The sequence below is a fragment of the Camponotus vicinus genome, unplaced genomic scaffold, assembly GCF_025532165.1.
Source record: "Camponotus vicinus isolate PSW18456_S1 unplaced genomic scaffold, iyCamVici1.0 SCAF_5, whole genome shotgun sequence".
NCBI lineage: Eukaryota > Metazoa > Arthropoda > Insecta > Hymenoptera > Formicidae > Camponotus > Camponotus vicinus.
In genome coordinates, this window is record NW_028141977.1 from 19344487 (window position 1) to 19366235 (window position 21749).

The window sequence follows — 21749 nt, forward strand, 5'->3', positions numbered from 1 at the left end:
TTAAAGATTAACTTTAGTGTGATTTGTAATACCGAAATTGAAACAAGTTTATTATTGAAAAAAAATGTAGTAAAAAAGTATATTTGTAAAAACGATTTTTTCGATTTTAGCTAAAATATCAATCTACATCGAATAATATACAAATTATATGCAACGTTAAAACAAATTTTAATAATTTATAGCTTTTATATCAAATAGACAATCGAATCGGAATGCTTGTAAATTTTTATGATAAAGAAAAAAGTTATTTTAAAAATTTTCAGAATTTTCCGCGATTTACAAATATCTGTCCAGTTATTCCTTAAGTTGGCATCCTCAACGGACATGCGTTGTAAAACAGCTTAACACGCTTGAGATGTGACCAACTTCATGGTGCGATAAATCGAAAAGCACACGACCAAAGGGAGAGCGCTCAGTTGAAATTTGTGATCGGACATTAGAGAGAGTATCGGCTCTCAGACCCCGTATATTATGAAAGCAATGTCCCATCATTACATAGTGACGGCGCACAAACCAACCGCTGTTACTGCCTGCGTGACTGGTAAGTTAATAAATTCCATGAAATTAAAGGGCGAAAGTTGATACAGCTTTTTTGTAATCCTTTCGTTGCATTCTACTTCACAAGGTAATTTTACTTCGCCTACTGACTTGAATCTGATATTGGCTAAGAATGTACGTTTGGAGATATATCTTGTAACACCAGAAGGTCTAAGACCCTTAAAAGAAGTTGGTATCTATGGTAAAATAGCAGTCATAAAATTCTTCAGACCGCCGGTAAGGTTATCTTTATGTACGATGTTTTGTGTGTGTGTGTGTGTATGTATATGTATCAAAACTCATATTTATATCGGTTATGTTTTCTGTTTATATCAAATCTTTTTTCATCTTTCTTTTACTAATAAGAGATTTACGAAATAAAAAATTTAAGAAATAATTATTTCAATTTTCAGCAATTTGTATGAATTAGACTCTTTTATATATTTTTAATGAGAAAGAGAACATGGATAGAAAAACTTCTCTCTAAGAGAGAGAAAAAATATATAAAAATCTATTATATAAACAATTGTGCATAGCTATAACATTGTCTCCTAAAGATCGTTTAGAAAATTTAATTCAGTATAAGATTAAATTTTACATTATAATATTTATAAAATTTTTATTTTTTAACAGCATGAAAAGAAAGATCTCCTGTTTCTATTAACGACAAGTTACAATGCTATGATCTTGGAATGTATGGGCGAAGGAGAAGATATAGAAATTATAACAAAGGCTCATGGAAATGTGGCAGATCGTATTGGAAAAGCTTCTGAAACTGGGATTAAAGCTGTTATTGATCCGAAAGCTCGAGTTATCGGTCTCAGATTATACGATGGTCTTTTTAAAATTATACCCTTGGACAAAGATAATCCAGAATTGAAAGCATCTTCCATTCGTATGGATGAGCAACAAGTGCAAGATGTCAATTTTCTTCATGGATGTACTAATCCTACATTAATATTAATTCATCAAGATATTAATGGTAGACATGTGAAAACACATGAAATCAACTTAAGAGAAAAAGAATTTTCAAAAATACCATGGAGACAAGACAATGTAGAGCGAGAAGCTATGATGGTCATTCCTGTACCGTCACCTATATGTGGTGCCATCATAATAGGACAGGAAAGTATTTTATATCATGATGGTACTACATATGTTGCCGTAGTACCACCAATTATAAAGCAAAGCACTATTACTTGCTACGCCAAAGTGGATAATCAAGGATTAAGATATTTATTGGGAGATATGGCTGGCCATTTGTTTATGTTATTTTTAGAGCTAGAAAAGAAGCCCGATGGGACGCAAGTGGTGAAAGATTTAAAAGTCGAATTATTAGGCGAAATCAGTATACCAGAATGCATAACTTATTTGGATAATGGCGTAATATATGTCGGTAGCCGTTTAGGTGATTCTCAATTGATCAAATTAATTACAAAAGCAGATGAAAATGGATCTTATTGTGTACCTATGGAAACTTTCACCAATCTAGCACCTATTGTTGATATGGCTGTAGTAGATCTCGAAAGACAGGGCCAAGGACAGATGGTAACTTGTTCGGGCGCTTTTAAAGAAGGTTCCCTTAGAATTATTAGAAACGGCATTGGCATACAAGAACACGCAAGTATCGACTTACCAGGAATTAAAGGCATGTGGGCTCTAAAAGTTGGTGGTGGCAATTTTGATAATACATTAGTATTATCATTTGTTGGACAGACTAGGATCTTGACTTTAAACGGGGAAGAAGTTGAAGAAACAGATATACCAGGTTTTGTTGCAGATGAGCAAACATTTCATACAGGCAATGTCACTAATGATTTATTTATTCAAATAACTCCAACATCCGCTAGATTGATCTCGCATGAAAGCAAAATGGTAGTTTCTGAATGGGAACCGCAAAATAAAAGAACCATCAGTGTAGTAGCCTGCAATGGCACCCAAGTTCTTTGCGCCACAGGAAATGATCTGTTTTATATGGAAATTTCATGCAATCAAATTGTACCCAAAGGATTTGCCACATTGCAGCACGAAGTAGCATGCTTAGATATTTCCCCTCTGGATGGTGTAAATGAGGCCAAGATTGTCGCTGTTGGACTTTGGACAGACATATCTGTTCGTATTTTGACTCTTCCTGGTTTAGAAGAAATCAATAAGGAGCTTCTTGGAGGTGAAATTATACCCAGATCTATTTTAATGACTTGTTTCGAGGGCAACACGTACTTACTTTGTGCCCTGGGTGATGGCAGCATGTATTATTTCACTCTGTACAAACAAAACGGTGTGCTCTCGGATAAAAAGAGAGTCACTTTAGGAACGCAGCCTACGGTTCTCAGAACCTTTCGATCGCTCTCAACGACGAATGTATTCGCATGCTCAGACAGACCCACCGTAATTTATTCTTCAAATCACAAACTTGTCTTTAGCAATGTCAATCTCAAGGAAGTGAATCATATGTGTTCTCTGAACGCGGAATCGTATCCCGACAGTCTGGCATTAGCAACAGATAGCACCGTCACGATTGGTACAATCGACGAAATTCAGAAATTGCACATAAGAACGGTTCCACTCGGCGAGTCTCCGAGGAGAATCGCTTATCAAGAAAGCTCTCAAACGTTCGGCGTCATTACAATGCGCGTCGACGTTCAAGAGAGCAGCGGTGTGAGCATCGTCAGGCATTCTGCATCCACTCAGGCAGCTTCCCTATCCAGTGGCATCGCGTCGCATAACAAACCTAGCGGACATACAGCCAGTGAGATTGGCCAAGAGATCGAGGTACATAATCTTCTCATTATCGACCAGCACACTTTTGAGGTCCTGCACGCTCATACACTAATGCCGACCGAGTACGCGTTATCACTGATCTCGACGAGATTGGGCGAAGATTCGACTTCTTATTATGTAGTCGGAACTGCGTTTATAAATCCTGACGAGACTGAGCCGAAAATGGGTCGAATACTTTTGTTTCATTGGAGCGACGGAAAGCTCTCGCAGGTTGCAGAGAAGGAAATCAAGGGTTCTTGTTATTCTCTAGTAGAATTTAACGGGAAACTTTTAGCGAGTATCAATAGTACAGTACGATTGTTCGAATGGACCGCAGAAAAAGAGCTCAGATTGGAATGCAGCCACTTCAATAACATTATAGCGCTTTATTTAAAAACTAAGAGTGACTTTGTCTTGGTGGGTGATCTTATGAGATCCCTCACATTACTTCAGTACAAAACTATGGAAGGCAGTTTCGAGGAGATAGCTAGAGACTACAATCCCAATTGGATGACTTCTATTGAGATATTAGATGACGATACTTTCCTAGGAGCTGAAAATTGTTTCAATCTTTTTATATGTCAAAAGGATAGGTATGTGCTTATTGTGTTTACAAAAATATTTAAGTTTATGAGACTTTTAATAGGCAACAAATATAATGTTGTTTTTAGTGCCGCGACGTCAGAAGATGAGAGACAACAAATGCAGGAAGTAGGTCAGTTTCATCTAGGTGACATGGTCAATGTCTTTCGGCATGGTTCATTAGTGATGCAGAATTTGGGAGAATCAAGCACACCTACCCAAGGTTGCGTATTGTTCGGGACTGTTAGCGGTGCGATCGGTCTTGTGACGCAAATTCCGTTTGGATTTTACGAATTTCTGCGTAATTTGGAGGACAAATTAACTAGCGTAATAAAAAGCGTAGGCAAAATAGAACACAACTTTTGGAGGAGTTTCAAGACGGATTTAAAAATTGAGCAATGCGAAGGATTTATAGATGGTGATTTAATAGAATCTTTCCTCGATTTAAGCCACGACAAAATGGCGGAAGTTGCGATGGGCCTTATGGTAACTCAATATTATGTTTCCTTTCAAGTGTATATTTATAAATAAATCATAGATTATAATTTTCAAAATAATTTTCAAAAATATCTTAAAATATTTATTATATTTTTTTCATAGATGGATGATGGCAGTGGAATGAAGAAAGAAGCAACAGTAGACGATCTTGTAAAAATAGTAGAGGATCTCACAAGAATACATTAAATGTTATAGTAAACAAAAATAAATAACATTAAAAAATAAATAATATTATAAGTCTCTGTGAAAAGTATCTGTAAGGATACGAGAAGATATAAGAGATAGTCAAACGACGATTTAAGCGGGAAGGCAAACGTTTATATAGTTATCTTTGTTATCATTGATAGCAATTTAACGGCATTACAGAAGCAATAATGTAAGTAATAACGTAAATCTTCTCTTTCGCGATCTCTATATCCTTTCGTATACATCCGAATATATACAGTACGGTACCAATGTTGTTTTAGCGATGTTAAAGATTGCGAAAAAAATTAAGATTCCTCCATCGTTCGTTTATCGCACGTTTTTTAGTATCCTTAATGACAAACAATATTTTCTTTTAAAATTGCACATGAAAGACGTAGACTGTATATGATGACACGAGTTAATATATTATCTTTAAAGAGTACTCGAATTTGTAGTATACTTTTATAACTTTGTAAGATCGAGTGTAAATAAAGAAGGACGAGGCACTTTAAAATAACATTCTTTCTCATCGCATAACGACATAATAATTGCTCATTTATTAGCATTGATCGTAGCTTTCAGTGTTTCCGGGTCGAATAACCAGCCGCGTAGATCTTCTACACCTTGACCCGTCATTCCACTGGTTTCCAATACGGTAATCTTCTGCGTTACTTCTTTTTGTAAACGTGCGTATTGCAGCATCAACAAAGCTTCGTTTCTCATTTGACGGTATGAAACATCCATCTTGTTCAAAATAAGCGCGACTCTTGCGTTTCGTAATCTCGGTTCCACCAGGAAGGAATAGAGCAATACACCCGCTGCGCTTATTTGACAAAGATTACTCGTATCTACTACGTAGATTATTTTATGAATCTAACAACAATGTATCGTAACAATTATTTTTAAATTGTATCATGCGCGAGTTTATTGTGACGCGATTATTTTGCGATACCTTGTCAAAGTAATGCTTCCATATCGGTGCCATGCTACCTCCGATTTCTTTGATTACCATGTCGAATTCCCCAGTATCGTTTTTTACAGTAAACAAATTTATCCCATTGGTAGGTACAGTGTAAGTCGCATCATCGATCTCGTCTCCTTGAAGACTTTTCATTAAGAGAGTTTTGCCCGATTTAAATGGTCCAAGGCAGAGACACATTTCTTTTTCGTATTTAAAGCTCCGTCGAATATCGCTCACTTTTTGCGTTAAGACTATGAATCGTCTGACTGTGAATAAATAAATAAATATATATATATATATATTATATATGTTATAGTCTTCACATTTATAGGAGAGAATCGCATACTTGTATAGAAGACAGCAAACTACTATTGATTTAACAGGTTTACCGCCAGAATAATATAGTTTCACTGACAATGGTAACTAAGGCGTGCAGTTGCAAAATTCGTTAAATCGAACATTTAAAAATGTTTTAATTTGGACTAGTTTTGTTTTATTTAAATACTTGACACTATCAAAAGTTGAAAGTATTTCAAAATTATTTAAACATTTCATAATTTTTACATGTATTTTCTTTTTTTATATTTCCTCTAATAATTTTATTTAAATTTGCAATTAGACGCCTCAATTAAAATCGTAATTTTATTCACAGCTTATAATTTCAGTACAATATAAAGATTTTTATAGATTCTAAATCTATTATATTTATATTTACAATATGTAAATATGTGAACACCATATGTATAATATACATTCTTTCCTCTAAATACGAAAAATATATTAAAATTGCACTTACAATTTTAAGCTTTTATTGCGATATAATAGTTTTGTTTGACAAAACTGAAAAATTAATATTTTCCATCTATTACCTTCTCACCTCTCCTTTAGAAAAAAAATCATAAAATCTCTACATTACGATCTATTAAAAAACTTTGCACAATGGAGAATTAATGTTGTCAAATCACTATCTAAGTAATGGCAGTAATTCCCTAATTTAGTGTACATTTCTTAATTTTTACAGAAATAAAATATGCACGATATAATTATTATATCTATACATAATAATTATCGCATATACATAATCTCAATATAACATATTCATTATCATAAAAATAATACAATCATAAAAACAATAATTTGTTTCATTAATAATAAGAAATTTGCCTCAAAGCTTAAGTTTAAAATTTATTAAATGTAACCACGAGTTTTCTTGTTTATTTCCTCATGTTAACATTTGCATGTACGCGCAAAAACATATATCTATTCTTTGATTAATTTCACATTGATTATGGCTTATCGCACATTTTGGGGTACGATTTCTTAAATACATAAACATGTTTAATGTCTGGCAAAAAATGAAGTAAATGTTATAAAATGATAATGTATTTTTTCCATATCTTAAAAATGTGTATCACAAATTAAATATTGAATTAAGCGCAATATCATTGTCATTATAAACATTAAAATTGATACTTTTGTAAAAATCATGTAGCTTTCTAAGAACTGTTAATACAGAATAACGAATATTTGTGAAACACAACAATGAACAAGAGCATAACAGTTCATATAAATTATTAAGTGCATGTATTCTCAATGTGTATCCAGTCTCCACATATATTTAAACTGCTATTAAACTGCTTATTAAAAGGTTTACGTTTATTGACAAAAAATTTCATTTTATGCATAATCTTAAGTGTCGCGATATTTTTGAATGCGTACATAAAACTAAAAGTTTTGCTTTTGCACAAGACATACATAATTTTCATTTTTGCGTCAATTCAATCTAAATTCTTTACAAATGTACATTTTACACTTTTACACAAGTTGTGTACATTGTAATCTTTCATACAGAGCATATAATTGGTAACAATTTCGTAACAGCCAGTACTTTCCCACTATAAATAGTTTTTACATCTGTGTCATAATCTGTGAATCTATTATAAAAATGATAAATAAAATTATTTTACTTAATATTTCATGTTCTAAATCTAGCAAATATTCACTAAATGTATAACACATAAATAAAAGCAATTCAGGAAATGTGATAATAGCATAATGCTATTTATAGTGAAAAAGTTAAACACACACACACACATTTGTTATGTCGTCATATCTTCGATGCCAAGTGAATCTCTTGTTCCATCTAGTATTATTTGGGCTGTTAACTGACTGCCTTTCAGTTTCAACATAATTATTTTCAAAGTAGAGAATTCCTAGGCATGCTATGCATGATATCTTTTACAGTAAGGCACGCACTTGAATGGGCATTTGCCACGAATACAAACGTTTGTCTTTACTTCCTGCTATAATCTGAAAGATAACATAGTTCGATTGATACGTATTTAATAGCATTTTATCTTTATACACTATATTTTTTATTTAATTAAAAATTAATATAATAAAAATATAATTAAAAATATATATAATAAAAATAAATATTTTATTGATTTATAAAAAAACATAATTTAAAAAGAAAAATAATACAAAAATTCAAGAAAAAATACTAGTGAGATAAATGGTTGTAACAAGAGATAGTTTAAGCTTTTATACATACCTTATTATTTACAACTTCTATACTTAATAACATATTTCCTGGGCCAGGTATACTACATACTAATTTGTGGTTCTGTAAACAGATTTAATTGAATATAAATGACATAGAGCATGATCAGTTGTAATTAATTAATTATATAATTTGCGATAAAAGCGATATAACATTTACCCTTGTATCAAAAACGTAGATATTGCCGTCGTAACAGCCTGCAAACAATAATTGTCCGTAAAGCCGCATACATACGATACCGACTCCAGCATCATATTGAATTGTTTGTTCACCCGTCTGTAATTATATATTTTATGAATGACAATTCAATTCAACCCTATTTTGAAAGATGTAAAATTAATAAAATTATTATACACCGCGCTTACCGTGAAATCAAAAACATTGATGGACGTGCTACTCGTACCACAATAGATTAGATTATTATGACGCATCAAGCTGTAAACCGTGTGATTCTTTTGGCCGCTAATCGTACGAAGAAACAAGCCGGTCTGCGCGTCTCGTATTGTTATCGGCTGATTTCGAGAGGCTACGATGAGAATTCTTCGCGCGCCTTCATTCGTCGCTTTAAGAGCAAGGACAGATTTGTCCGAAAACCCTATACTGCTTCCTTTAATACTACTAGTCTGTGTAAAAAAAATTCGTTTACACATAAGTACATTAAACATATAAATTTAATTTGTTAATATTACAAATAGTTTTCATACAAATATTTCATTATTATTCAATTCCTCTGCATTTAAAGAAAAATAGTTTTAGAATTAAAACAAAGACACGTATTTTACCTTGATATGAAAACGCGAAACATGTCCAGATTTAGTCCCGATAAAAATCATTCCCCACGATTGATCCATGCACTGAATCGGACTGTTTATCTGCACTGGATTCTTTATCAATGCACCCGTCTGAAAAACAGCAGTATTTTTTTTAGTTTTCCAATAAACACTTGTTATAGCTATAACACTGTTTATAGCTCAAAACATTAATTTTACCATTATATTGTAACAACGCAAAGTGCCATCTAAGGAACCGGAATACATAACTACATCCTTGTTAGCGCCTGCAATCTCCGATTTGTAGATATGCAGACAAGTAACCGCAGATTTGTGACCTTTGTAGATATTCAATATTCCGTTAGATGTTTGGCTATATCTATATATCTTGCCGTCTTCACTTGCTGCTAGGAAAGAGTTTTCAAAGATCTGGAGAAAAAACGAGAATAAAAATTATTTATTTATTTAGCTAATCTATATAAAAGTATATCTTATGTAAAAGTATATACCTTGATATCTAAGATAGGACCTTTGTGGACTGTGTATTGCATTTTCATTGCTTCCTCTTGTTCATCAATCTCCATCGAAGCGGCTCCTTGAGCGGAATCATCGTCGTTATTTTGTTTAATTGGTCTCTCTTCCAAGATTTCAATCTCGGTATTTTTTTTATCGCAGGATTTTTCCGAAAGAAAGTGAGAGCTTTGTTCTGAAGTCGCGGCAGGATTTACTGCCATATCTTGATTGCATGTGGCACGTTGCACATGGGATATATCACTTGATACGGAGGGATCGATAGCGATTATTCCAAGTTTATCTAAAATCTCCCGATTGACATTTTGTTTAAACAGGATAGGTTTACAGTCGATCAGCCTCACTTTACAGTTCATCATTTGCCATTCCGTGTGTTTTCTCTTTATCGGAGTCTTGTTCTTCGACGATGCGGGTTCAGCAGAAAGACGCGATTTCGCTTGATTCTCAATCTTGGTTTCACAATCAATAATCGATACTTTTCGATTAGCTGTGGTTTGCGTTTTTTGAGCAGCACGATTCCTTTTAATGTTATTTAAGATTTTTTCATCGCGCATTGTCCACGAAGGCGATCTGCTCCTGCATTGCGTTATTAGATCTCTTTCGTGAACGTTCAATTGTTCGCTACTGTTCGAATTAGAATCAACTTCGCTCATTTTATTAGGCTTGACATTCTCATTGGTATACCTAGTGCTTCTACGTACTGGTGCTGACATGCCGGATTTTTTACGAGACCGTGATTTACTCGTTTCCATACTCTTCGCGGTTATCTTGTCGAACAAAAAGACGGTAGTAGTAGTGCGTTCCAGACTAGATCTCTGATCAACGGACGTGTCGGTGGATTCTTCCGATTTTTCGCTTGCTCGATCAATCGAAATGGAACTGCGGGTATTTTGATCATTATCCATAATCGCTTCGAATATACGTGATCCGCTTTCAGGATTATCACTTCTTTCTTTTTCTTTAGCGTTCGCATTCTTCGCATCCCGGGAGTCTTGTTTCAGAGCAATCGCGTCGCATGAAAGTTGCTCGGATTCGGTATCTGATTTTTTCTCTCTCGCATTGACTTTTTCTACGATAGGATCCGAGACACTCGAGTCATGCGTTACATTTGCCATCGTTATCTTATTGTTAGATGCGACGCTATCACTTGTATCTTCGTTCTCAATAGTATCGGTGTATTCGGATTTTGTGGTATTTGATTGCGGTGCATTTTGTGTATCTTTTACGTTATTAATTGTCTCGTCTTTTTGCAATTCGCACACTTTCTGCCTATCACTCACGTCTACCGCTTGTTTATCCTTCTCCTTGATTAAATTCGTTTCACTCTCCTCTTTTCTTTTATCTTCTTCCACGACTTGGATCGACTTGGCAATCAATGAAGTATCCTCATTTTTCTCAATTGATTTCTCAGCGTTAGTTGCAAGCACATTTGTCGTAGAGTCGACTAGTTCGGTGCCGATGACGCCCTCCGTGTCTTTAAATTTCTGCAACAATCCTAAACTGAAATCATCTTTTATCAAAATCTTAGGCACGGATACTTTAATATCGAAATTTCGCAACGCAACGTTATCCTTTGGCGGGACATGTTCGCAATCCAAGGAATGGCTCTCGATTAAAGTTTCTTCAGGAGTGACGCTGCTGTCAGGCTCTACATTATGTTCATCGTGGAAAGGAGTCTTGTTCTGATTCACGACTTTAAAGACATGATTTGATTCGTCGTTAGTGGGTGCATTGTTACTGTCTTGCTGTTGTTCCGCGGCCTCCTCTATATTTTCCTTCTCTCGACAGGGCCAGTCCGAATTGGCCGCTTCGGCGTCGACGTAAAACTGATGTTCCTCAGGCTGCGACAAGAGATTGGACGTCGGAATGTCACAAACGTTCTGCGTCTGAGGCTCGTAAAGACCCTCCACTCTGTTCTCCGCCACCGCGTTTATCACCTCGTCCACATTCTTTAAGACCTCCGGATCGACATCTATGTTCGCGTCTTCCTTTCTTTGACTGAGCAAGTCGAGCAGATCTCGCTTCTGTTGCAATTTTCTGATGTATAACTTAGACAAGGGCAGCTCTTCCTCCTCCATCGTCAAGTTATTGACTCTCTTCAGATAGTTGTTCAGCTGTTCCTTCTTCTTCTTGCGCACAATCGCCTTCAATTTTCGTGTCCTGGCTTGTTCTTTCTTAAGTTTCTCGTCTAGTAGAACGAGGCCCGTTACATTCCTGTTCTCCTGCATTTCCGATGCGGTGTTCTGTACCAAGTCCCATGTGCTGTCATCAGAATATATAGACAAAGATTCTGGTGTACTGCGCAATTGTACGCTCGCCGGCTGAGAATTTGCTGCCTTGCTTGGTATTGAAATATCATTTCTCTTATCGATATCGAAGCATTCCGCGTGCTCTCGTTCAGTAGAATCCTCTGTATGATTATCCGCACTTTTATCTAGACTAGATCTATCGATCGTAGGCTTCAAAGATTCATCGATCACATCACAATTAGCCTTTTCGTGGTTCTCCGTAGTCTCTTGCACTTGTACATCATGATCTATCATAGCATTCGATTCAAGCTTCTGTATCGTAGCATCTTCAGATGCGTCTTCAAATGCGTTCGACTCAGGTTTCTGTATCGTAGCATCTTCAGGTGTATTCGATTCAGGTTTCTGTATCGTAGCATCTTCAGATGTGTCCAAGACCGAAGAAATGTTTACCTCTTTATTCGCAAAAGTCGTCAAGGGCTGTTCCATTGTCTCATCAAGATTATTCTCCTCTTCGAGATCCTCTTCCTGTCTGTTAATTATATATTCTAATCGCGGTGTTTTCTTCCATCTAATTACAGGCATTTTCTTCTGCGTGTAACGTGTAATCTCATCATCCTCCGAACTGCGAGACACGATTTTTTTCCGCTTAATCAGAGATTGTTTCGACGATGACGAATGGTGTTTCTTTCGTTTGGCACTGTTTATTTTGGTGTTTTGCGGTAATTGCGACGTTAATGTCGAGACTACTCCAATTTGATCAGAAATCACGTCGTTTTCTCTCGTTGCCTCATTATTCGTCACAGCACTTTCAACATTACTCTGCAACAACTCGTGCAACTTTAGTTTTTCCGTGGCCAGCTTATGCATCTCCAGATCGATCTCCAACATTCTAGCCAGAATCGCTTCTCTCGAATTTATAGCGCCGGTAAAGTGTTTCATATTTTTAAGCTTCCTCGTTAAACTATTTCTATTCAGATCAATCCTCTGAGCTCGATACTTCATTTGCCGTTTATTTTTCAATTTATGCAATAGCGTACCGTTGCGCTTCTTTCGATCTTTATACACGTCCTCTCTCGTTTTTTCTTGCGTCTTCTTCTCATTCATCATTCTCGAGTCAAGTTCTTTCATCTTTCTTAACTCCACAACCGGATTATGTTGCATATCACTGCTGCGTAGACACTTTTCGTTATTGGGAGATGTTATTGACGTCTTATTCTGATCGACATCGATGTTCGTATGAACGCGTTCGTCGTGCGTATTATTTTGCGTCGACGATATCGTGTTTACATTTACACAGTTGTTAGTGTGGGTGTCTAAAGAATGCGTTTTTGTACCCTGATATATATCCACATGCCACGCTGGTATTTGGTAACTCACACTGTCTGTTTCGCTTTGTTGTGTCTTCTCCAATATCCCCTGCGTCGTTTCCTTGATCAATGAATTATTAGGAGATTTCAAAAAATGATTCGTCGCAGCTTCTTTCAAGGCGGCTTTGGTCGGGATGTTTAACGTTCTTGGCGGTGTATCAATTACAATCGGCGAATGTTCCATCGACGGTACTCTCGCGAGTAAGTCTGAATTGTCTGTCGACGAAATATGCTTCAAATCAAATTTATATCGTTCTTCTTGTATCTCATCGGGCGATAAATCCGCGCAAGATGTTATCATTGTCGGTTCTGGAGTGACAGTTGGTGGAATAATGTCATACCGAGGGCTCGTTTCTTGATGAATAGAAAAGGACGCCTCATCCTTGTTATCGAACGTTGCAGCACTTTGCAAACGATCGTCCAAGTAAAACATGTCGTTGTCCAGGTGTTCATCGGAATCGAAACCCGGCAGCTTGTCGCAAGAGATTTTCTCCGTAGATATATTTGCTTCTAAATACATATTATGATTGTTGAGATGCTCCGCGCTCTGAGTTTCTGCTAATCTCAATGCGTCGTCCGAAATCGCAGCATCGTCCAAGGCGTCAGACAAGCTAGGATCGGTCGTAGTCGTGAGTTTACTCGTAAGATCCTTTGACCCATTTTCATCCTGAATCATCTCCTCCTCGTTAATGAACATGGAATCCTTGATAGTTAATTGCGATTCGCTTATTAAGCCTTTATCCGCTTCATCACCTTCGCCGGTATCGATATTGTCGTCCTCGTGTAACGTAGCGGTGACTATTTCGCACGAAGACGTCTCCATTTGTCCTTGTCTATTTTCATCCGCCATTAATCCAGATTTGTCGCTCGTCGCACGTTCCTTATCTGAAGCAAGTAAAGTATCGCCGAAAGTGACGTTAAAGTTCTCGTTGATACTCATGTTATTAGCATTACATTCTAACGACTCGTAATTCTGTTGCTTTGCGATCTCCGCTTTCTCTTCACGCGTCGCGTGATTTACATTACAATCATTTAAGAATAACTTGTCCTTTTCGTGTAATTCTAGATTGAACAAATCAGGCTGCTCAAAATCTATCATGGTCTCTGGAAGGAAACCTTTGAACGGACTACCCACGCTTTCAGGAGAAATGACGCTATTTCCCGTATCTTGCTGCTGTGTTGAGTTTTCAATCGAAGCCGACGACAGTTCGACGGTTTTCCTAGGTAGAGAATTATCTTCCTCCGCACTCACAGATTTGCACGTGCTGTCCATTACGATCGATTCCATATTGTTTTCTTTACTATCATTAATCTCGACATCATTTACCACATTTGTATTTATTAATGGCTGATCTTTCCGGCTATCGTCGATAATATCCGGTCGAGATGCCATATCCAATTCAGGAATGTTGCTCATATCGCCTTTTTCGAGCGTATCCTCAAAGACCGGATTATCCGTGCTCTCCGATAGATCTTGATTATTTGACTTTTCAACTTGAATTTGATCCAAGAACTCCGTTGCATCATTCGTTGCATTAAATTCTTTATCCGACGTAGAGATATCCTCTTGAACTACTTTTACAATATCGTTTGAGATTTCGATAGAGGCTGCCGAAGCATCGGATTTAGAAACGACATTAAAAATTTCTCCCATATTCTGCTCTTCTTTATTCGTGATCTCGATACTTGCTGTATTATTTGCACTTTCTACGTTATGAGCTTCTTCATTTCGCATCGTCTCAGATAAATCAGTGCTTTCAATATTACTGCCTACATCTTTTTCAGTATTTTCTTCTCTAATAAATTCTAAGCTCGAAAAACTTTCTTTCGCTTCATCAACGCTTTGCGATTCGTTATTATTATCGGTATTTTCCGAAAAAATTGTGGATACTTTCATCTCCGCGTTATTACTACCATTATTGTTTACCTTACTTTCGCAAGGATTCTGTTCAATTTTCATTCTGTTGTCACTTGCATTATCAATTTTCTTTTCTTCACTCACCTCGTTCGCATTCTCAGTTGTCTTCACCAAAGGATAGTATATTTTTGTTGGAAGGAGACTAATGGATTTTAATGCTATTCCAGGTTTCTTTTTCGTTTTTCGTGTCTTTGTTATTTCCTTTTTCAGTTTCAATTCTTTGCTTCCTTCCGATCGAATATTCTTAAATTTTTTAGAATCGGACGCAACTCTGCTTTGCAATTTTTTATCCATTACATTTCCTGTATTAGATTCCGATGATATGGTGTTAGTCGTTACGTTAGACAGTACATTGACATTTGTGTTAGCGATAAATGGATGTTTATCTTTCGATGTATCCTGATTAATTTTCTCAACAGTACTACCGGTATCAGTGACACGATTCAAATTTTCTTCTACAGGTTTCGATGCTATCTTTGCGATCTTAGATGTCTTCCTTGTTTGTCTCTCTTTTTGCCGAACATCGTTTCTTAATGCAATTTCGTTATCTTTACTATTCATTTGACAGGAAATAGCGGCTAATCTTGCCGCCGAAAATAATCGTGGATCCTGAATGGAGCCGTCATACGTAAGTATGGGTGTAGATTTGTTGATTGGAATTTCTGGCTTGACAATCTTAGACGTGGAAGATAAATCTTGAGTCGACGTTGTAGGATTTTCTGCGAATTTCTTCGATTCTTCTTGCACGTTCATACGACGTTGTATCGTGCGCTCATAGTATGTCTTTATGTCGATCTTTTTCGAAGCCATTCTAGATTTTCGACTTACGTTACTCATAATCGGTACATCTAATGCAATAGCTGATGTTGACGCGGCAATGATCGCCGCTTTATTTGATATGTTAGCGGAAGAGATATTAGTATCACCTTTTATTTTAGTAGGATTGATAAACGAGTCGCTAGAAGTGTATACATCCGATTCTCGGGATATTGCATTTTCATTAGAACTTTCGCGCAGATGCTCGCAATTTTTTATATTGCTCGCGAAATTGTCAATTGCCGGAACTTCAGTTTCATCCCGATTATAGTTGATGTCAGTTACTTGATAAGAATTATTCAAATTCTCCGAGCATTCCGTTGGACTAATCGTGTTCCAATCCTCTGGTAGGGTCGTAAATATCTTGAGGAAAATTTTGTTATCATTCGTATCAGCCGCTTCTGGCATTTGCTTCAGTTGTGCTTTAGTTTTCGGTTGCGTCGGAGAGGCTGTCGGCGGTCTATCTTCAACGTGAGGTTGATTGACAATTGTCAGTGGAGTCTCTTGTGTTGTTAAAAGAGAAGATTCTAGTGTATCGTTAGATTCTGGGAGCGAACGCATCGTTTTATTTTCCACGTGACTTGAAGCTTTCGCAAATTCAGCGTCTCTGGTATTCTCTTGACTGATGTCCAATTCTTCTTTAACAATCACCTCTTGCGTAATTTCATTTTCCACAATTTCTTTCTTAATTTCGTTTTCCGTCAGTAATTTTGTTATTTCCTCATTGTCGTCTTTATCTGAGGCGGAATCAAAGAAATTTGTTGTCTTCTTACTTTGCTGTTGTTTCTTCTTCTTCTTCTTATGATGCAATTTTTTTTCTTTTCGCCATTTTTTATATTTTCGTGATTTCCTTGACTTTTGTTTTCGTTCCCGTTCTATCTCGGCGTTCACCTCATCTCTTATCGTTTCGTTCAACGACATTTTCTTGGCAACTTTCTCTTTCTCTTTTATCGCTCTCAACAGCTTTGTAACATTTGGTTCCGTGTTGCCATTACTATCATTGCTACTGCTGCTGCTACTGCTGTTGGTGGTATTGCTGGTTCTGCTACTGCTATTATTACTATTGCTGCTGCTGCTGCTGGTATTATCCTCGTTGCGATCATTATTATCATTATTATATTCCGAATATCCTACACTATGTCTTCTATCATCACTGTGTCGCCTAGACCTTTTATGTTTGTCCTTTTCCAAAGTTCTGTGTCTTGTGGTTCTTATATGCTTTGAAGATTCAGATGAATGACGGCGTCGTGGGTAAGATTTTTTACGCCCTCTGTGTGATGGATTCTTGTTAGTATTAATTTTTCTTGTAAAAGAAGACGAAGATATCGAGTCTGCTTGGGTTCCATATTTCGCTTCCCACTCTTCTTTGGTAAGATTCCTGTATGCATGTGGATCTTCTCGTTCCTTTCTCTTCCACTTATCGCATCTTTCGATCCAGCGTGCGCAATTTTCCGATTTATGCATTCTGTCATCTTCCAAAGGCGTATCGTTCTCCGCGCTCCTTGTACTTGCATCATCGTCAAATTTCTTTGCATTTCGTTGATTCACGCTACAATACTTACGTTCCTTTATTGCCGCGGGAGTTTGATTTTTCTTAGTCACCTCTGAAAATATATCATCTAGATCATGTTGTAAAGCCGATAATTTACTACTAATGCTAGACTTATTGGATACGATAGTACTACAAGTGTCGTCTTTCAAATTAAAATCGTTACTTCTGCTAATATGATGCATCTGCGCATCTCTGTCATGTCCCGTTCTTATCATATGACTTTTATTTCTCTCGCATTCTTGATTTATATAATTATGTGCTGTTGTTCTATTTGGGTATTCTGAAATAAATAATGTTACGGGACTAAATACATGATTTGCATCTTCCAAGTGACTGTTCTGGCTACTCGAAGTTGCTGCTGTTGCAGATTCGACCTGATTGTCCAGTTGTACATCTAGTTGTAATACTTCGTTTAAATGATGTATAAATTCTGTAGGTAGATCTGTAACAGATACAGTGGCATCAGTCTCCAGCATCGTGTTCAACTGCTTTATAAACTCCTGCTGATCGTACAGCTTCATCTTTTCGTTCTCGGCGTGTCTCATCTCCAAGGATAATGAGGACTTTTTTTCTTTGACTAGACGCTTCATTATAACATCAAACTTTCGAAGACTAGTATTATTCACCATGTTGAAGATGTCATTTTTACTCATCTTCAAAAATCGGCTGATGATTTTGTTCTTCCAAGAAGTTTCCGAAGTAGAATTTTCGTTCTTCTCTGCACAACTCATTGATTTTTGCATGTTGATTTTCGACGACAATGAAATATTAGCAAGAGATTTTTCTACATTAGCATTTTTTTGTATTTTTTTATGAGACGATACAGTATTTTGATTTGCAATTGATTTAGATGATGCTGTATTTCCTGAATTATTCTCATTCTTCTTTAAATTCTTTCGCTCTTCTTTATTTCGTTTTAATGTACTTTCCAAATTTTTCTTAGAAATTGAAGGCGTCTTCTCCGATTCCATAAATTGCTTTATGCCGTTTCTTTTCTCAGTATTCTCTCGCCATCCAGCCCTAGTAGTTACTATTTTCGTTTTATTATTTAAATTAAATACTACCTTAGGACGCTCTTGTTCATTGATCAGTGACATATCCACAGATCTCGCATCTTGTACCACCATTTCTTCTAATGGCAGATGATCTGACACTTTTTGTTCCTGAGATATTTTTTTATTATGAATATCATTTCGTTTTGTTCTCTTCAACGTAGTTTTGGTTTTTGGTTCTCCTGGAGGCAAAGATATAGACCCTACATTGCTAATTGAATTAACTATGGTACTACTTTCACAAAGAGATTTAGAACTCGACTCTTTCTCTCTTTTTTCCGTTATGCTGGTCATTTGTTTTGCAAATTTCAAAGCTTCCTGCATGTCATTTAAACCATCGTCCTTGCTCGTATTGCAATCAGAGAGCGGTAAGAGTTCTGACGAAGGAGATGAAGGTGCATAAGTATTATGGGACATTGCACGTGTTGGAAATATTGCACGCGATGAAACATTTGGATTGATGACAGGACGACTGCCTGACGGCACAGAAAATCGTGGAGAAAATTGGATTGTATCGATATGAGGTGGCAAAAAAACGTTACTTTGGCTTTCTAGTGGTAATTGTTGAGATATAAATCCTCCATTTGTATTTAATTCTGTATGCGTTTCTCTGTTATAAGTGATAGGTGCCGAATTTTGGACATTTATATTATTCCACATGGGAATTTCTTTTCCTTTAGATGTTGATTGTAATAAATGTCTGATATTCGGTGGTGGTTCTGTAGGATTAAATAATGGTAACACATCAGATACTGGAGGCGGAGGCATAATACGTGATTCATCTTGCTTCACAAGTATCGGTGGCGGAGTACTTGGATCAAAATCAACTGGCAATTCTCCTTGCTCGATATGCGGTGATAATTTTGGTGGTCCACTATGAAAAGAATTTTTCTTTATTTTCGGCACTTGATTATCCGATGTAATATTATTTAATACTGATGCATGAGCTACTGTTGATTGTGATAATGTACAATTATTACTACTTGAACTTATTGTGGGAACCTGGGATTCTAAAATGTTTTCTTGAACTTCTAAATTTGTAGTCACTAGTTCTTGTTCACTTTGTGATACATTTGTTTGCAAAATATCCTGATCTGTCAAATAAGTTGGAAGTGGTATATCCTGTAAACTTGACGTTTTAGACACATCTTGTTCTATCGTAGCACTTGTGGGATATATTTCATTTCCCTGAGAGATATCCTGTTGTTGATCGCAACAATCTTGCGGAATATTAACCAAAGGTGTATTAAACTGACACTGAAGATCCGAGTCTAATAATCCACTTTCAACATTGTGATCTTTATGTAAATCTGATTGTTCCAAATTATCGACTGACTCATGAAGCCAGTTGTCCATTTCCAAATATTCATTCTCGACAGACAAATTTGTCATTTGATTGTTAGGTATCGTTGCTAGTTGAGATTCATTTTCATTTTCTTCTAATATTACCATATCGGTATTTGTATTATTAGTATCATTAGATATATATTGCGTGTTATCGAGTCTTGAATCGTCAGGATTTATTTTCTCAATATCTGTCAGATCATTGGATGTCAGATTGAGTTCAACTTGTTGATACCTGAGCGCAGCAATATTTGTGTTGTTTGTACAATTGTCTTCCGCAACGTTGGACGAAAACGGCTTGTCGTCGCTCCAAATATTTCTCATTTCACTGCTGCTGAAACAAGATAGTTTTTGCTTTAATCGATCTGCCGTTTCCGCTATCTTTTGCTGTCGCTCTTCTTCAGAACCAGGCAGGGGAATCTGCGGCGTAGCTTCGGTCTGATTATTCTCTATCTGCAGACTATTTAAATCCGGTGAAATAATGACATCCTCGTAATCCGGAGGCACGGGCAGTCTATTGGGAGCGGGTAATCGAGTATTGTAGCCACAGAAATTTTTTCTCCTACCACCTGGTCTGAACTGTGGATTACCACGTAACAAGTGGGGCTGAAAAAACATATTGTTCGGTTGCCAGGGCATGAATGGACGCCCTGGCCTTGGTGGGCCTACATGTCGGAAGGGTGGAGGTAGGAATCGGGGTCTACCGAACGAACTTGCGGTAGCTCGCGAACCTCGTGGCCCAAAGCCCCTTCCTCGGCCAAAGTTGGTGTAACTCATCACAGTCTGCCCGATATCTCGACACCGTTTTTTGGCAAACTCGTGTAAAAAGGAGAGAAACACAGATTAGCACCGCACTATCTTTGGCAGTTTAATAAGGCGAACGTGTGATGTCGGATCAACACCGCACATCTCCTCCGACAGTGTACATTATTTATTGCACCGATATATCAATTAACGAGATTTTCGTCTCCCGAGTTCGTGATTTGTTGTTCGTGTCAACTCGCGATCCCGGGACATCGAAAATCGTATCATATTTCTACGTATCTTCCCCACGACTGCACGATAGCATTCGTTGTTAGACGACTATCTCGACGAGATATACTTCGATTGACATTCTACCTAACCTCTTACACGCCACAAGTCGCGCCTTTGAGATTTACCGGCAGGACTGTTGCAATTTCTTTCAACTGTAAAAAAGGACGTATAATTAGTGGGACGTATAATATTAGGGGACGAGGGGGAGAGGAATCGGTTGAGAATAACAAAGGCATTTATCGCTTCGCATTTGCATTTGAATGCGTGACGACTTTCTATAGCGAATAAAGAGATCCGTGGCTACTTACATGTGTATCGCGAGAGCGATCATATGTGCTCCAGTTTTGTCGCAAGCTCCCTTCTACGACGATGTTATTTTCGTCGCGTGCCCAATGTCAGGGATCTCGCTTTAACGTAAATCGACTTTCGCAGCGAAGAGAGAACCCTGTCGATGTTTATATAAACACCTCTTACTCGTAAGACGATGCGCTCCACGCTACATCACCTCCTCCTTATCCTCCGACAAGTATCGTGGGACTAATATACACGCGCGTATCGTGTGTCGTCTGTCGTATGCTCGATATCGCGTCAAGTGGCTTGATTTTACGCTCGATTACGCATTTGGACGTACGTCTCTTGGCACGGAAAAATCAACCAGTCACGTGTCGAACATGAAGAATACGGCAATATGGCATCCGGCACGTTGGATACGTTATTGGTGAATTCCTCTGGGCTCTTCTGGGATCTTTTTTTATACGGTTATCTGGATAAGCCTTAACAAGTTTCTCGTGTCAATGATGGAAACTTTGTAAAGTACACGTATTTAGCATTTTGTTTTATCATCATTTTTTTATCGGTAGCTAATTTAAATAGATTTTATATGAAGATCCGTTTTTTTTTAAAGCGACAGGAAAATTTTACATTTTTCATGTCACGTGGAAATCCTCGTATTTACACAAAAGAACGGGCGTATTTAACCGAAATTTAAAACTAATGGATCCAGCTAAATATTTATCACATCTATATTT

At 36.9% G+C, this 21749-nt stretch overlaps 3 protein-coding genes across 4 annotated transcripts; 1 reads left to right on the forward strand and 2 right to left on the reverse strand.

The window, feature by feature from the left end:
* Positions 1–317: 317 nt before the first annotated feature.
* Positions 318–5824, forward strand: Pic (DNA damage-binding protein pic). The gene is made up of 5 exons (XM_083100506.1): positions 318–541; positions 626–774; positions 1171–3890; positions 3969–4365; positions 4480–5824. Exons 1-5 carry the CDS (start codon positions 472–474, stop codon positions 4561–4563), a joined length of 3420 nt encoding a protein of 1139 aa, XP_082956632.1. The 5' UTR covers positions 318–471; the 3' UTR covers positions 4564–5824.
* On the reverse strand, positions 4464–7750 carry LOC145972165 (ADP-ribosylation factor-like protein 16). The gene is made up of 3 exons (XM_083100507.1): positions 7619–7750; positions 5516–5790; positions 4464–5436 (listed from the first exon to the last, which is right to left on the reverse strand). The coding sequence occupies exons 2-3, from the start codon at positions 5720–5722 to the stop codon at positions 5116–5118; spliced, it is 528 nt and encodes a 175-aa protein (XP_082956633.1). The 5' UTR covers positions 5723–5790; positions 7619–7750; the 3' UTR covers positions 4464–5115.
* LOC145972162 (uncharacterized) lies at positions 5900–21444 on the reverse strand. Of its 2 annotated transcripts, none has more exons than XM_083100493.1 (8): positions 21030–21444; positions 9367–20873; positions 9077–9286; positions 8870–8989; positions 8453–8710; positions 8247–8363; positions 8079–8150; positions 5900–7834 (listed from the first exon to the last, which is right to left on the reverse strand). In XM_083100493.1, exons 2-8 carry the CDS (start codon positions 20461–20463, stop codon positions 7763–7765), a joined length of 11946 nt encoding a protein of 3981 aa, XP_082956619.1. In that variant the 5' UTR covers positions 20464–20873; positions 21030–21444; the 3' UTR covers positions 5900–7762. The 2 variants fall into 2 exon arrangements, with proteins under 2 accessions (XP_082956619.1, XP_082956620.1); XM_083100494.1 differs by having other exon boundaries at positions 9367–20017; positions 21030–21443.
* Between the last annotated feature and the right edge of the window lie 305 nt (positions 21445–21749).

What these genes read in the sequence shown, in the direction of transcription:
- Pic (XM_083100506.1), top strand. Translation starts at nt 472, where the DNA reads ATGAAAGCAATGTCCCATCATTACATAGTGACGGCGCACAAACCAACC. An exon ending in TAAAATTCTTCAGACCGCCG is followed by an intron (nt 775 to 1,170) that starts GTAAGGTTATCT and finishes ATTTTTTAACAG; the next exon opens with CATGAAAAGAAAGATCTCCT. An exon ending in AAGTTGCGATGGGCCTTATG is followed by an intron (nt 4,366 to 4,479) that starts GTAACTCAATAT and finishes TTTTTTTCATAG; the next exon opens with ATGGATGATGGCAGTGGAAT.
- LOC145972165 (XM_083100507.1), bottom strand. Translation starts at nt 5,722, where the DNA reads ATGTGTCTCTGCCTTGGACCATTTAAATCGGGCAAAACTCTCTTAATG. An exon ending in GGAAGCATTACTTTGACAAG is followed by an intron (nt 5,437 to 5,515) that starts GTATCGCAAAAT and finishes CATTGTTGTTAG; the next exon opens with ATTCATAAAATAATCTACGT.
- LOC145972162 (XM_083100493.1), bottom strand. Translation starts at nt 20,463, where the DNA reads ATGAGTTACACCAACTTTGGCCGAGGAAGGGGCTTTGGGCCACGAGGT. An exon ending in GTCCTATCTTAGATATCAAG is followed by an intron (nt 9,287 to 9,366) that starts GTATATACTTTT and finishes TTTTTTCTCCAG; the next exon opens with ATCTTTGAAAACTCTTTCCT. An exon ending in TCTACGTTTTTGATACAAGG is followed by an intron (nt 8,151 to 8,246) that starts GTAAATGTTATA and finishes ATCTGTTTACAG; the next exon opens with AACCACAAATTAGTATGTAG.